The sequence below is a fragment of the Etheostoma cragini genome, chromosome 19 (genome assembly GCF_013103735.1).
Source record: "Etheostoma cragini isolate CJK2018 chromosome 19, CSU_Ecrag_1.0, whole genome shotgun sequence".
Taxonomy (NCBI): domain Eukaryota; kingdom Metazoa; phylum Chordata; class Actinopteri; order Perciformes; family Percidae; genus Etheostoma; species Etheostoma cragini.
The window spans coordinates 4,989,811-5,006,255 of record NC_048425.1 but is presented as its reverse complement, the minus strand read 5'-3'; the positions used below and the strand labels follow the sequence as shown (position 1 = coordinate 5,006,255).

The 16,445-nt window shown below is 38.8% G+C and overlaps 3 protein-coding genes across 4 annotated transcripts in view; all 3 read left to right on the top strand.

Annotated features, from left to right (window-relative positions):
• Positions 1-6: 6 nt before the first annotated feature.
• On the top strand, positions 7-3,609 carry LOC117935025. Its single transcript, XM_034857137.1, has 5 exons — positions 7-277; positions 788-1,027; positions 1,162-1,386; positions 1,743-1,812; positions 2,233-3,609. The coding sequence occupies exons 1-5, from the start codon at positions 101-103 to the stop codon at positions 3,306-3,308; spliced, it is 1,788 nt and encodes a 595-aa protein (XP_034713028.1). The 5' UTR covers positions 7-100; the 3' UTR covers positions 3,309-3,609.
• Positions 3,610-7,405: 3,796 nt separating this feature from the next.
• Positions 7,406-11,295, top strand: ltb4r2a (leukotriene B4 receptor 2a). Its single transcript, XM_034857186.1, is given in 6 exon segments — positions 7,406-8,072; positions 8,382-8,939; positions 9,516-9,716; positions 9,885-9,925; positions 10,923-11,190; positions 11,193-11,295. Coding segments are annotated over 6 exon segments (1,119 nt in total). The 5' UTR covers positions 7,406-8,054; the 3' UTR covers positions 11,226-11,295.
• A 1,957-nt stretch (positions 11,296-13,252) lies between these two features.
• The window catches only part of ltb4r (leukotriene B4 receptor), a 7,388-nt gene continuing 4,195 nt past the window's right edge, over positions 13,253-16,445 (top strand). For both annotated transcript variants that reach the window (XM_034857184.1, XM_034857183.1), the window contains exon 1: positions 13,253-13,881. The gene's annotated coding sequence lies outside the window, so the exon portion shown is untranslated. The remainder of the gene's footprint in view (positions 13,882-16,445) is intronic.

Here is a 16,445-nt window from a genome sequence, read left to right as displayed (position 1 = left end):
TGAGGCTATTGTTACTGCTGTTAAGAAGTTTGGCAGTCAAGGAGGGAGAAGTCTGAGCAGAGTTATCCTGATTGATAACAGAGCAGAGGTCGTTAGGGCAATGCAGGAAGCGTGTGACCGGCTTCTCCAAGAGATAAGTACTGGAAACAGTCCACCAAGAGGTCTGGGCTTCCAGATGGACGATTCTGCCCAAGACACAGCAGGAGGAGCCACTGCTGGAGCTCCCGGAGGTGGTGTAAATGTAGAGATCATTCAGGGAACCATCGAGACCCAGCAGGTAAGATGCTTTTTTGTGAGTTTTAAGAAAATATATCAAACCTGCTCATTGAAAGATTAGAACCACTCTCCGCAGAATGACTCGTGCTTCGGATACTTCCACAAGGGCTTTTCCATATGACAGGCATGAAATTGTAATAACAAGTTTGTAGCTCCAACATTACACAGAACTACTGAATATCATATGCATTTAAAGTGCTGCTGTCTCTATTTATGCCAGCTTGACCAATGCATTTTTCTAACAGCAAAGCTCAGTTGAAGACTGATCCTATTACATTTTGTGTATCCAGGTGGTGTTTTACACACATTTTGTCAGTCACCAATCTCAAGCCAAGTGGCTAAATGATTGTTCATCATTGTACCAGATGTTCCTGTAAACAAGGGCTTTGGATTTAGGAAGACATTGATGTTTTTTTTATAACTTTTATGTCTTTAATTAGGAATGATATGAGAAAATAAATAAGCTATATATTTGTGTGAAACATCCATCACATGGTTGTTGTCCTCCTAGGTGGATGCCCTGGTATCGCCCATGGTTGGCCATGAGCATCTTTCTACCCGTGTCGGAAACACTTTGTTTAAAATGGTTGGATCCCATCTGACCGCAAAGTTTAAAAAGGAAGCAGGAGAAAAAGAAACAATGCCTGGTGACCCCGTCCTGGTGGAGGGTTTGCCTGAACTCCCATCTAATGCAGTGTTCTTCCTCAACCTCATTCCCTGGGACGATGACCATGATGGAAGTGCAGTCCAGGTGAAATATTAGAGGAGTGTTTTCAGTTCCGTCTTATCTTCTTGTTGAAGGAGCTGTTTCCCAGTTTTGTGCACCAAAGTAAAGCATTTATTTTTGTCTAGCTTTAAAAACCATTGAATTCTGACCTTTTGCAGGTTCTGAGATTGGGCATCAACAACATCCTAACTTCCTGTGAGAAAAGAGGGTTTGGATCCGTTGCCTTTCCTGTCCTTGGAACTGGGATTGCCCTAGGTTTTCCTGACAGTGTGGTAGCCAGGGTTCTACTGGAAGAAGTTCATGCGTTTGGACAGAACCAAGCAAGCGGAACGCCATTACGGGTCCGCATCGTCATCCACCCCAACGACGTGGAGTCTTGTGAGGTATTGGAAATGCATTGTTCCATAAACGCTGACTATTCGCGATGAAACTCAAGTTCAAGTGATCAAGTTCCACAAAATATAGCAAGCAGTAGATAAAATGTAATTTCTAAATTTATTTGGATTTCTTTGTGTGCAAGCTGCAGTGACGGCTTCAGAAGTTCAAATATCTTGGTAATTATATTGAGTGCAATTAAAGTAGCATGTCAAAAATAATGCTATTTTATTAATGCTGGATTTATTAATACAAATAAATGTCAATCTTGAGCAATGAACATAATCTTCATTTAACATTTTCCTGCATCGGATGAGTAAATACTGAAACTGATATTAAAACATTTATTTCCTGTTCTCTGCAGGCTTTCAAGTCTGTGCAGGAAGCTCTTCAACTCAAAGGATGTACAAAAAATGTTCACCAAACAGACCAAGGTGGGTTTGTGTGTGTGTGTGTGTGTGTGTGTGTATATATGTGTGTGTGTGTGTGTGTGTGTGTGTGTGTGTGTGTGTGTATATATATATATATATATATATATATATATATATATATATATATATATATATATATATACACACACACACACACACATAAATACATACAGTCATACTGACTCCCACAAATGAAATAAAGGAAACATACAAAACAAACATACATTCATACATAAATAAATACAGACATAAAAATAGCTGCCCATAGGTATTATGTGTCAGAAAAGAATTGTAATTCAATACTTAGTTACCTTCACTTAGTTTCTTGTTCGCAAAAAGCATTAGAAGACAAAGCTTAAAAGCTAAAAAAGCAATCAAGCTAGAGACAAACATACTTTACAGAGGCATTCTTATCTTTTCTAGTGTCAACTGCAAGGAGGATTGTCCTGCTCGGGAAAACTGGTTCTGGGAAAAGTAACCTAGCCAACACCATATTTGGAGAGGAATTGTTCAAAACAAACCATACTCCCAACTCTGGAACAAGTGAATGTCAAAGTGAAACTAGATGTGTCAACGGAAAAAGCATCACTTTGATCGACACTCCTGGTTTCTTCGATGCAAACAGGTCTGAGGAGGAGATGAAGCCTAAGATAGTGAGGTGTATCACAGAGTGTGCTCCTGGGCCTCATGCTTTTCTCATTGTGCTTAAAGTGGACAAATTCACAGAGCACGAGAAGGCTGTCATCAATAAAATATGCCAGTATTTCACGGAAGATGCTTTAAAATATGCTGTAATTGTCTTCACTCATGGTGAACAGCTCCCTAAAGGGATGAAAATTGAGGAGTTTGTCAGTCAGAATGAGAATCTGAGTGATCTGGTGAAGAAGTGCGGAGGCCGGTGCAATGTCCTGGATAATAAATACTGGAAGAACAAACAGCTGAATAGCTACAGGAGCAACCAAGTCCGGGTGGATGAGCTGCTTAACACCATAGACAAGATGGTGATGGAAAACAATGGAGGCTACACCAATATGGTGTTTCAAGAAGTGGAGAAAGAAATACAGAGAGAGGAAAACATCATAAAACAGTCATCAAGAAACTTGCCACCGGAAGAGATCAGAAATATGGCAAAAACCAAAGTGGCTGAGAAGTTTTTGATCCAACTGGCAGGTACTGGCACAGGAGCATTGCTGGGAGCTTTTTTTGGCGTGGGAAATATGGTTAAATTAGTTATCATGGCCCTGCGAAACTGTCAATCGTTAAAGCAACTTGTGAATCAAGTTCCACTGTTAAAAGGGGTGGCAGCAGCAGCAGGAGGCGCAGAGGTAGCAGGACTGGTAGCTGCTGGAGTGATAGTGGGAGGCGTTGCTGTAGGAGGAGGAGCAATGGGTGGTGTTATTGGATATCAGGCAGCTGAGGAAGCAAAATCACCAATGGAGGCAGCAGAGATGGCAGCCAAAGCCGTCATAAACCAAGCAAACGCTGCTTTTAAGCTTTAAACTTCTTTGCCACTTGGAATCAGCGGAACCGGAAAACATTAAAAACAGCATTAACACATCTACTAGATGCTGAGCAACATAAGCAATCATATGCAGTCGTGTTTATGGCCAGCTGGCTAATAGGAGTCCAACATTCACTCTCCTTTTATTTGCGTTTTTTTTTTTCCACCAACTCGGGAGGGAAATTTCAGGCACTTGGCTAAATTTTCCACTTTGTTCACCAGTAAATCACTACTTCTGTTTGTTTGGTGCTGGGTTGGTAGCATACAGTGGGGTTTATTTAAGCTTATTTCATGAAAACAGCTGTGGGTCATTAATAAAAGTGATAATTCTTTGCAAGTTTGACACAACAAGCGACAACTTCCGCAGCACACATAGTCACTTTATCCATTGTTAATAAAACAAAAATTGAAGAATACAGCTTTAACTAAAGAGAAGAATGTTATTACTCATTTGTAAATAATTTGTAAAATATCTCAATCAAGTCATAAGAGTGGGCTCATATTGAATTCATATAAAATGTATATAATTAAGATATATATGGTATAATATAATATTGGTATTGTATGAGCAATTGTTCACTTATCAGACAGTGGTGGGTTGAATGTTGTCTCCAAATCTAAATCTGTTACTTTACAATAAAAGCATTGATTGCTCACATATTTTCTCATTGGTCCATTTTTTTTTTTATAATGAAGCTGGATGTTTACTCAGTACCTGCAGTCTCTGATCAACAGAGGGCCCCCTTAAGCAAGAAAAAATACTTTGTTTAATCAGAGGCCACTGGAACATATTCTGTTACATCCAGTAAAGATAAGGTGCATCAAGACAAATACAATGTTGGCATTTACTTTGTGATGTATTATACATTTGATACAGATATTGGTGATTTTGTAATGCAAAAACCTTTTTGGTTCAGAGGTCAAGTCACAGTGTGGATATGTTGCCTAGGGAGGGTTTCTTTGTTAGAGCTGCAGCTGAAAACATGCAGCCACAGACATATTGTTCCTGAATTACCTTTAATTTTTATCATTTAATAATATTAAGGTTAATTGTTCTTAGTCTTGCCTTGTAATTGGTCTTAAAGTTTGACTCAACCTGTGTTAATGGTATTGTGGGTTACATGCATTTTTTCTCAGACTTTGAAAGAGGACAATAATGAACACTATACACAAGCTAATTAGCACAAACCATGACTGGTACAATGGTCTTGGTGTGAAAAATTGGTATCTGCCCCTGTGCAGTTTCCTTGTGCACACAGGTGATATCAATTCAAGTTGATGGAGGAGGCCTTCCCCCCTCACGTAGCCTACTCCACTCCCTCAGACAGGTTGGCCAAATTTCCCCAGACGCTGTGCAGAGAGGGTTTGCCAGAGCAATGTTACTGTGAGGTGGAGTGGCATGCTCGCAATGTCTGCAGCAGTGGCATACAAGACGAGTCAAAGTTTGGGAACGATCATCTGTCCTGGAGTCTAGAGAGCAAAGAAAATTGTTACTTGTTCCTTCAGAGTAATGTAAAAACGAGGGTATCAAACCCTTGCTCCAAAAGGATTAGTGTTTTGGATTATAAAGCAGGCACTCTGTGTTTTTATCTAGTCTTTTACCCAATGGTCCTGCTCCACTAAGTCCAGACCAAGTTTACAAAGCCTCTACATCCTGGGCTTGGGCTGGAATATACATGCAGCAATTGTCTTTCATGGAAAAGCTGTCCAACATCTTGACAGCCCTAAAAACTAAACAAAAAAGACCAAGTATTTAGTTAACAGCTCCATGACCGCTCCAAGTGATCTTTCTTTTATAATCACTTTTTAATGTTGTTTCTTATGCTTTGTTATAGACTGATTTATTGGCGTTGTAAAAAATTAGCTGAGAATGACTCATTTAGATGGATTTTCATCACTAGCAAGAAGAAATGGCAGCTTGCAAGTTATTGCAAGTGAGAGTGGTCTGAAATATGTTGAACATTTACTTGAAAGCCAAATGTAAAATATCTTTAACTGTAAACATTCATTGTAATGTCCTGAGTATGGATCGTGCTTTAAAAAATAAAACTACATTGAATTGTTTATAGAAGATTGTATCTGGTTTATGCAGCTAGCAGTGTCTCATCAAGAGTCCTGAGTTGGTCAATTCTGTGTAGAGTTTTAATCACAGACTGTATGTCAATGGACAAATCATCTGGTTCAAATGCAGAAGTGCCTTAAACATGCATTCTGTATGAATTACAGCAGAGGGCGACATGTGTGGTTGCAAAGGGAGGATGGTTTCTACAGAAGTCTTTGAGAAAGTGATCCACTGCTCACTTGATTTGTCACCTCAGTAAACATTTTCATAATGAGTGTATGATCCGAATTGCTAATTTTTATTCTTCTGCAACACAGAATGATGATCATGTTTTGAATTATGGTCTTGTTTATTTTTAAATCTGCGATAAAGCAGGGAGTGTTTTAAGGTGTGGCTGTGATGTGGTTGCCGGTAATCGTGTGTAACATCAAAGAGTGTAAGGGCCCTTCCCTCACTCCTCCCTCTCGTCTGAAATCGTCACTCAATGACTCATAGCAGATCTCCACAAACCAATGGGTGACGTCACACATGCTCTGTCCCCTCATTTTACAATCAATGGTTTTAACAGCATACAATGATGTTTTAGACAATGGTGAGCTTCCAATTTTGTTTCAACAATTTAGGGAAGGCCCCCCATTTCACCGTGACAATTCCCCTGTACACAAAGCAAGGTCATTGAAGAAATGTTTTCTTGTAAAAACAACACCCCTGACTTAACCTTCATCCGTCTCCTTTGGGATGGACTGAAATTCCAACAGCAACTCAGGCCTTATTACCCAACATCATTGGCTGAGCACGCTAATACTCTTGTGGCTGAATGGCAGATTCATTTGTGAGTCCACATGCTTTGGGCCATGTAGGACAGTTGGATTTTCAGACATATCTAAAATATTAACAGCACTTCGATAATGGAATTATAAAGCAGTAATCTGCATTGCGAGACACCATAAGGTAAAAAAAAAAATTGACTTGCCCTTTAAGTCGAAACTACACAAATGGATTCCTTGGTAGACAGTTGCTGTTGACAGACTGCCAGGACAGAGGCAGGCCAGGTAACAAGGGGCACACCTTTTCTTCTATACTACATGTTAGAGCAAGCGTGACAAAATCAATCACAGAGTGAGCGAGAGAGTGGGTGGGGGGGGGAAACGCGGGAAGAGTAAAGGGTGAAAAGAAACTGAAGAAATCGACAGTAACATCAGATTATTTCCTGGCCCTGGGTGTCTTCTTTCTTCTGTTGGGATTTACAGTCGATGACTGGGTAAGTTCATGTGTTCCGGTCTCTCAGTCATGATTCTGTGTTAGTTTCTGGCAACAACACTGTGGTTACAACAAATCACTGCAGTCAGCTGTTACACTGTGTGCTACTGTTGGATGGGGAGAAGTTTTACTTGAAGTATTTTCATGTGGTCTTTTGACAGTATGGTTACTTTCATTTGACAGCTGTGATTTGTTCAAAGATGAACAACATGGCGTTTTGTGCTACTTAATTTGTTGTGTATTACAATTATATTATGCATAAGTTTCCTTTGTAGGAACCTAGTTCCCTAGGTGTGTGTGTTAGTCACACAATACACACAAACAGCCTTTTGAGTCAGTCAGGTTTTATAGTGGTCACTATGACATAGTTGTACAGCTCTGCTGGTACAAATAAAAACAGGAAACAGGAAATTAAACTTTAATTGTCTCCATTCAAAATAAAAATGGTAAAAAAAGACTTGGTTAGGAGTGCACCTGCGGTGAATGTATTACTATAACATCTTCAGCATAGATCTTTACATGTCTTTGTCTTTAGGTTTTGCTGGCATGGTCTATATTTTTATTTTTTTATTTTAAAAAAGTAAAAGCACACCTTTTCCTGGCCACATAGTCTTCTGTTTTTTGAAGTAAGAGTGTTATTATTTTATTGGTGCATTTAAATTATTTGTTTCCTAATTTACCTATTTAATTGTTTTCATTATCTAATAGGATTTTATTGCATGTCTCTCTAATGCACCTTTGTCCTGTGTCTATGCCAAATATGGTGAAGTTGCATTCTCTGTATCTACAAACACACACTTTATGGAACTGATGCAAGTAAACTCCAGCCACTTTTCAAAGCTATTATTATCTTTATTTACTTCAGAAAAAATCATATAACTGGATTTCATATATACCATTTTGATGCCTAAATGTAGAAGTAATCAGTTTATGTTGTGGTTGGTCTAAATGGAGCTAATGTGAACCGTTAAGCGGACGTGTGTACCAATGCATCATTTTGTATAAAGTGATCATGTTTTCTGATGATGTTGTGGAGTAATGGTAACAATAACTAAAGATCCAGGACCTGAACTTTTACTGAAGTAAGGTGATCAAATGTTGAGTAACTGTGATTCATTTTCCAAAGGGATGTCAACATACTTTTGGTCACATTGTGTATATTTCTTTTTTGTTTGGATGGTACTACAAATAAACTTGCTTCATTGGGCCCTAAAGAGAAATAGAAATATTATAAATCTAAGACTGAACCATTGCTCAAAAACTGACATAAACACAGTAACAGTTGCTCTCCACTCTTGTCTGGTCTCGTCTTTCAGGAATTAAGAAGCCCTGTTTAAACCTGTTACACGTGCACCACACTCCCACGCTTTTCTCCAGTTATGTGTACATGTGTGTCAAAATGAGGCCTGTGCCAGATAAAACATGGAGTATGAGTCAGAGGTGAGGCTCTTCGTTAGTCAGACAATCTGACCAATGCAATTTGTTGAATTCTCTTTGTTCATTTTGCAAGATGGTGTCAGGTCATGCCTCCATATTCTAGTTACTTTTTTGAGAAACTGCCTTAAAAAACAAAGTCTCATATTGATTATTCATTTTAAAAAGCAACAATTTGAGGGTAGCATTTAAATTTTTAAAAAGAACAGAAAAAAACTATTCCTTATAGTTTTCTGTTTTTTCACATTAGGGGTAGAAATAAATGTACTGAGGTAAACCTTAAAACAACACTTACCAATATTCTCTCTTTGGCAGGTAACAACAATGGCCCAGAGAAACATTTCCCCCTCCCTTAATGAATCCTCCAACTCAACCATTGTGTATGACGGCACTGGCACCACTATGGGCGCCCTCATCCTGAGCCTCGTCTTTCTCCTGGGCTTCCCTGGAAACCTCTTCATCATCTGGAGCGTCCTGGCACGTGCCCAGAAGTATTCTGTCACCACGCTCCTCATCCTCAACCTAGCTATTGCCGACGGCTCTCTGATGGCTCTCACCCCGTTCTTCATCATCTACCTGGTTTTTAAGAAGTGGGTGTTTGGGAATGTGATGTGTAAGATCCTCTTCTACCTGTGTCTGGTCAACATGTACGCCTCCATCCAGATCATCATGCTCATGAGCATCTACAGGCTGGTGGCAGTGCTGTGGCCGCGGCGCGTCACTCTTGTCACCAACCGGAAGAGTGTACTGCGGGTGCTGGTGGTGTTGTGGATTCTGGTGATTGTCGCTTCTGTTCCTGCAATAATCTTCAGAAATGTGAAGCAGGAGGGGACTACCGTGTTGTGCGAACCAGTCCACGAGGAAAGCAGCCATGTGAGTGAACAAAAACCTGATTATCTTCATATTGGTAATGCCAATTAAGCACTCTCCACCGAGGTTGCACAATCCTCTAAATCTTGAACAAAAATCAAATGTATAGTGCATGCAATAGTTCAGTACGATGGGCTTGAGAAGGAACATCTGAAGCACATGGAGGCTCTGACATTTCAGAGAAAAAGAACTGTGCTTTTTCACCTTCTTGTTGAGAGTTAACGGAGAAGATCGACACCACACTCAGCTGTATGCTTATTAGATAGCTGGAGTCAGGATATGACTGTCCTAGCTTAGCACAAATCATGGAAGCAGGGTGAATCTCCGAAAAGAGAAACCCCGTTATTTGAAGGTAAAGTTGATCAAAACTGATTCTACATGCAATGGAGAAAAGCATCGAAACTGTTTTGCTAATTTTCCTGACCTTTCTCTCTTTAAATCCCTATAATAAATTCCCTAAATCAACTTTTTGAAACACTTACCTCTTGCTGCCTTTCCGGGGCAGCCAGCATTTAATTTCATGTCATGCTGAATGATAGAATATCACATTTAATTTTCTCTTCTTATCTTCCACGACAGGTGGTCCTCCAGTACATGCTGGAGCTCGTGTTGGGGTTTCTAATTCCCTACGGGACCATTGTAGTCAGCTACATCTGCATCTTACGACGGATCCGACAGACAAGGTTCCGCCGTCGCATTCACAGTGAGAATCTCATCCTGGCCATCGTGTTAACCTTCTGCCTCTTTTGGTTACCCTACCACCTCATCAACATGGTGCAAGTACGTCTTACATTCTGTTTTTACAAGTAACACATCGCTCCAAACATTATCGATATAGAGTACATGCATTCATCATGCATCCAGGTTTAATGTGATTTATTAAAAAAGGTTGCTGATCATTACTTAAGTTTTCTCTTATTAACTTAGCAATTGTGTTGTTGTCCTCAGGTAACATGGGCTTTGTATCCAGAGGGCAACGTAAAAGACGTGTAAGTGATGCTACTTACCATCGCATGCATTTCTTTTTTTAAACAGATCAATAATTGGTGTCACAAACTTTACACAAGTATTTGATAAAACGTATTAAACTTATTGATACCACTCTACCATAACCATCATTAATAAATGGATTATTTGATAGTTTTTTAGACTTTGTTAATAGTTCTTTTACTGTTAACAAACAATGAACTTTTGACTTATAAAGTGTACTTATCATTAGTAGTGTTGTAATTGATGTTATCTTATCATTAGTTTTGTGTAATACCAAATCATTTGTTTATTCATCTAGATCGTTAAAACTGTGTTAATGGTTATTTATTGTTTTGTAAACCATCTATTAACATCATTTGGATGGCTATGATAAAGTTACAACTAATGCTTAAAATAATTTGATTAGTAAGTGATTAAGCAGCAAATAAGCATTTGCCTCCATTAAATATGTTTTGTTGATCTCTAAAAGAGACGATTGTTGAGTTTGTTTATTGAAGCTTTACGTTATATTTATGAAACATTACCAGCTAATATAATAATCAGTTGCAAATTTAGAAAAGCATCCAAATGATATTTCCTAATGGTTTACAAATTGTTTGTTTTTTGATTGATTTTGATTGATTTTTATGATGTTTGCAACAATACCCTGTTAAATAAAGTTTTAGCATTACTTATAATAAGTAAACTTTACTAATTATCGTTTAATTGTTTGTTAACGGTAAAATAACTCTTAACATAACTTTTGAATAACTGTCAATTGACCATTTATTTTTGATTTGAGTTATTGAAAGGTATGTTCAAATTACTTGCTTATTATCGTGAGTTAGACGTAAGGAAGGATGGAGCTTGGCTTAACACACTTGGAACAGGTGGAAACCACTGACCTGACTCATAATATGTGTACACTGTATTATTCCCATGTTAAGTAAAATACTGTGTAATATATAGTCAGTCATTTGTCTCTGATGAAATCTCTCTTACTTCTCCACTCTTCAGACTCAATGCAATATGGCACAAGAGCCGAGCAGTCACGTCTGCTATAGCCTTCATCAGCAGCTGTGCCAACCCAGTGCTCTACTTCTTTGCAGGAAAGTCCTACATCCGTCGAGAGGGGCTGGCGTTCATGGCACGCTTGTTTGAGGGCACTGGGCTTGACTCGGCCACTAGGAAGAGCCGACAAAACAGCCAGAACAGCCGGGAAAAAGACAAAGAAGCAGATGCTATCGTGCCAAAGGACAAAGATCCATACTGTGTTACCAACTCTACTCTATTACCAAACCAGTAAAGAATGGTAGCTAGAGGACACACAATTCAGCAGGCTTGAAGCTGGTGTTGTTCCTCTGGTTGTAAAAATTCCTGTTGCAAAAACGTCATCAGGGTTCATCATGCACAGCTGGTTCCTGGCAATAAAGACAAGATTCAGCAGCTAATGTGAATCCCTACTCAAAATGAGACTGTTACCAACTTTAAAAGAGATGTCACCGGGCATACTGATCCAAGAACATTTTGCCGTATCCTAAAGGGACATTGTTGACATAAGAGACACTTGACGTTATTTTTATATCATTCACACTGATGTGTTTGCTTTGTGTGCTTTGACAAGATCCATAAACTGTGGCCAAGGTTTTGATGACAATGATTGAAAAGGCTGAAAGCTGGACTTTTTCTGTATGGCGTACATCAATTTCAACAGTACAAAGTTTGTGGTAGAATGATTGCAGGAGATTTAAAAAGATTTACTTTCACAATTTTACTGTTTGAACTGTAATTTGCTGACAGATCATGTCATGCGATACAGAAAAAATGAGCCAAGACGTTTTACAAGACTGCATAGCAAACTCGGCTAAGAATTTTAAGCAAGTAAGGGGGTTTTGTATGGAGCTAGAACAGTGACAGTAACTTGTGGTATTGAAAATAAAATTTGGCATTGAAACAACAAATATTGGCATTGAAAACTGTTGAACTGAAGTATAAAACATCAAAGTAATGATCGTATAATCCTATGATATTATTTCATTTCATTTTGATTTTGTTTGCATCATGATGGGGTTTTCAATGTCAATTTAAATTTTTTCTTGATGTCCGTGTCTTTTCAGTGACAGTTTTTTTTTTTTACGCTGTCAAGATTTTTACAATGTCACCGTTTTCAGTTTCAACTTTCTGTCACTGTTTTGGCATAAGGAGGAGGGGCCTGAGAGGAGGGATAAATGGGGCGTGGCTTGCGGGTAACTTACAGAGGCTACTGGCGAGAGACCACACCTCCAAACGAATCCTCCCAGAGTTGTTAAAACCGCATATCTGCAATGTCTTCCACACTTTCACCTGGAACCTCCAAATCTCAAGTAAGTCTGTTCATATTGGCCATTTTTTCACATAATAGGTTTCTAGGCAAATCACACACTCACTAAAAGGCTGGACGCATTCACTGACAAGCTACATTAAAAGTTAACATTAAACCAGCCTGCTTCTGTGTGAAAAAATGGCAGGATTCGTCTGGATGTGTGGTCTCTCGCCAGCAGCCTATGTAAATTTCCACAAGCCACGCCCCCTTTGTCCCTCCCCTCAGGCCCCTCCTCCCTACGCCAAAACAGTGACAGAAAGTTGAAACTGAAAACAGTGACATTGTAAAAATCTTGACAACGTAAAAAAAAAAACTGTCTTTGAAAAAACACGGACATCAATAAAAAATTTAAATTGACATTGAAAAACCCGTCATGATGCAAACAAACGTCAAAGTGAAATAATATCATAGGATTATGAGATTATTACTTTTTGATGTTTGTGTTTTATACTTCAGTTCAACAGTTTTCAATGCCAATATTTGTTGTTTCAATGCCAAATTTTATTTTCAATACCACAGGTTGCTGTCACTATTCTAGCTCCATAGGTTTTGCGGGTAATCCATCGTGTGCTGCTGTTGTACAAATTGTTTGGAGAAATGCACTTACTGTTCTGCAAATGTTAGGGATGATTCGAGAAATGTGCCAAAGCAACTGAGAAAAACTGCAAAGCTTCATGAATTTATTTTTTGGGGCAGTTGCACAGGGAGTTTATGGGAACTTTCTTCACTGAAAATAGCTGCCTTGTTTGGCTGGAATGATGAAACACAGTGAGAGTGAATCAAAACAGTAAGGTCGTTGGCCGTAAAATGAAAACAATAAGCTAAGGATGCTAGACCACTATAGCTCATGGGAGCTGCAGAGATTAGTAATAATTCTCTATAGGATGTCATTTGATCTGTTGTTATTATGGAAATATTGATTAGTGCAGCTTTAAATAGAAAATCCCGACCTGGAATGTTTTAATATTGCCTAATTTGCTAACTCAGTTGCAATCTGGTTTATATGGAAAGAGGAATATGCTGTAAATCTGCAAAGATGTCTGGTGAAAGAAAACAGACACTGCACATGATAGAGGAAGGATTTAACACTCATGTATCAACAAGATCCTGACAGTTCACTGGAATAACAATCACCCCCTCACTTTTTCACCCCCATGACTATCTTTTGTGCTGTTCAATCCTGCTCTTCCTCGAACATTATGCCATCAGTTTCTCAACATTTTGTGGCTTCATGCTATCCACTTTTTGCCTCTTTTATAACGAGGCACTACATTTCTGTCAATGAGCTGTGTTGTTGCTGTGTCACACCATTTTTCCATAAAAGCTGGCGTGCATGTCTCAGAATACAATGTGTAGCAGGCAAGGAACTACAGCCACATGGCCACCCACTAAGCTCAAGCTGACTTCCTGTTGTCACTGGGTTTTCTCCCCAATGAACACTCTTACTCAATATATCTACTTTTAAGGTTCGCTCTCCACACACAGTCTTCAAGCAAAGAGAGAAGCTTGGGAGTTAACAGTAGAGCAGGCAAGGTGTACAATAGATGGAAATTGGTAAACCGTCTGAGTGGATTGATTGTTGCCGACTTTAAAAAAAAAGATCAGCAGTTTAAGGTCAGTGAAGTTTTAATTTAAAAAAAACGTTGAAAGTTTAGACTGCTTATTTGTCCATTTCACTCCTAAGTCAGTGTCTGGTACAAAGCAAAATTGGTACATAACTTCCAGTTACTGGAATTTTTTTGTTGTGCTGCTTCAGAAGACACTTACATTCTCAGATTAATTTGAACAACTGAGAGAGAATGCATTGTATTATAAAAGAGGGATTTTTTTATCTCAACATTGCCTCAATTTATGATGTCCCATAACCACTGATCTTTAAAAAGTTAAAATAAAGAAAAATGTCTCCGAATTTAAATATCTCTCATTTGTCGGGACTTATTTGGCCAAACGTGTGTCAAAAATGGCACAAAATAAACCATAATCAAAGGTATAATTGTTAAAAGTAGGGACGTCACTAGGATTGAAAGATAAGGGCCAGTCCACTTTTTAAACAAGTTCAAGTATACTGCAGAAGCTTCACAGGAGGAGGCGTTTTATTTCAATTATTCAGAAATGCTGCTTTGAGGATGGATAGCTGTTTTTGTGATGAACTGGGGCTTGTAGAAGTAAAATCAGCAGCTCTGCTGCGGCTCTGCTTAGCCCCCGGGGTACTTGTAACTTGTGTTTGCAAAATCTTTGCACTCACATGTGTTGTTACTGTATTAGAGCTACACTTATGTCAACAGTCAACAAACCAAGATGTTAACAAGTAAAAACAGACAGACGTATCCTCTTCTTCCATTTCTACTCTGTTCAACAAAAGTTGTTGTAATGTTAACTTTTACACACATCAAAGCTGCATGGGAGGATTTACTTAGACCAGACTTTGTTCCTGATGAGTTCTTCTGTGAGCAATGACAAAATCTGTCTGCTCATGTCAATGTATGATAAAGTAATAGCTTTATCATAGAAAGTGATAGCAAAAAATAGGCATCACTGCATACTTTATCGTGTAAGCTTTTGATACGGATCCTATCTAAAGTGGCTACTGTGTAAATACTGATGATCACCTGATGGCGGAAGGAATAAAAAGATTTGGTGTAACAATTTAGTGTATACATAGTGTGTGTAGGATTGCTTTCATTTTATTTTCACATGTGTATCTGTTGGCATGTGCTCATCTTTAGCTTACCTTTGGGTAACATCTACATATTTATTTAGTTTATCAGAATGCAGAAAGTTAGATTGATTGATATGCTAGCTATAGTCTAACCAATTGAATTGGTTAGAATGTAGCTAGCATATATAATAAATATAATTATATATCTGCATAGTGCCTAAACCTGCCAACAAATGCTTATTGTTAGTAGAAAACAAAACAATCCTCGGACCCATAGACCACTACTGACCTCAATCACACTGGCTCCCTCAGAATCAACTGGCCTCTCAATCTCCGGCTGCTCTTCCTTTCTGTCGAAATATCTTCAAATATCCGTCTCATCTGCTCAATGAATTGAAGGATACAATGGTACAGCAGCCTCAACAGGGACCCTATGGCATTTAGGGTACAGTGACAACAACACTCTATGGGGATTGCTATTATTTTAGAATATACCTACTAGAGATAGGCTATATTATTGGCAAGGAATGAAGAGTTGTGATTAGCTTTCTAAGTTAACTGTTTCTTGTGTTTTGCTCGTTCACTCAAGTTAGACCATAGTTTGTATACAATACAAACCATACAGACCATAGCAATCCAAAATATCTGGATAGCTTTCCTTTTGCTCAAGACAATGTAGTTAAAGGTAAGCAGGTAATTAAAAACAACTTACAATTTGACTCTGTAACACTTTGTGTGTCTTCCTTTCACCATTGGCGTGTGTATTGGTGTGTGTGGGCGGGAGGATGCATAGTGAGTTCAGACCAAAGAGTAACAAAGAGATGGATCCAGTTACATGCAACGCTCCGGTTCACACCAAGGCAACAAGACGGTGCGGTGCGTCATCTTGACAGCACAACTACTCTTTGTGCTAACTTGTACTTTGTCTAACTTTGGACTTTCCGTCTATTGTTTTGTAGCTGGACACGGATCATTTGTTGGGTCTAAATGAATGGGGATACAGTTATTGATTAACCAAATTGTTTTTGTTGTTCTTAGTATCATTTATGGGTGCTTAAGAACATTTTGGGTAGATTCAGCGCCCCTAAAATAGGCTTAACAACGTCCCTGGGTAAAAGTACATATATGAGTAGTGAGTTTGTTTGACAGTGCAACATTACTCAACTGTAATTACCTGTATCCTTTCTGCACATGAGATGTGAGAAAATGTCACCTTGATTTTTTACTTAGTAAGAAATGTACCATATCGATCCCTACTGCCTGAACAGAGGCAGCTCATGATATTTGGCCTCTCTTGTGATTCTCTGCTGATTCTGGCAGCTCTGCTGTAAACTACACTCAACAAATATGTTGTGTGGCGGGATAGTGACACAGATGAGAAACAATATATTGTGCAATATTCAGCCAGCATTGAGACACATGTACATCTCACAAACCTTAATACAACATATCCTGTTTCCTGCCTGTTTTTGTGTTGAAAGGTTGTATCTGAACCACAGCTGCCGAAGCCGATCTCTGA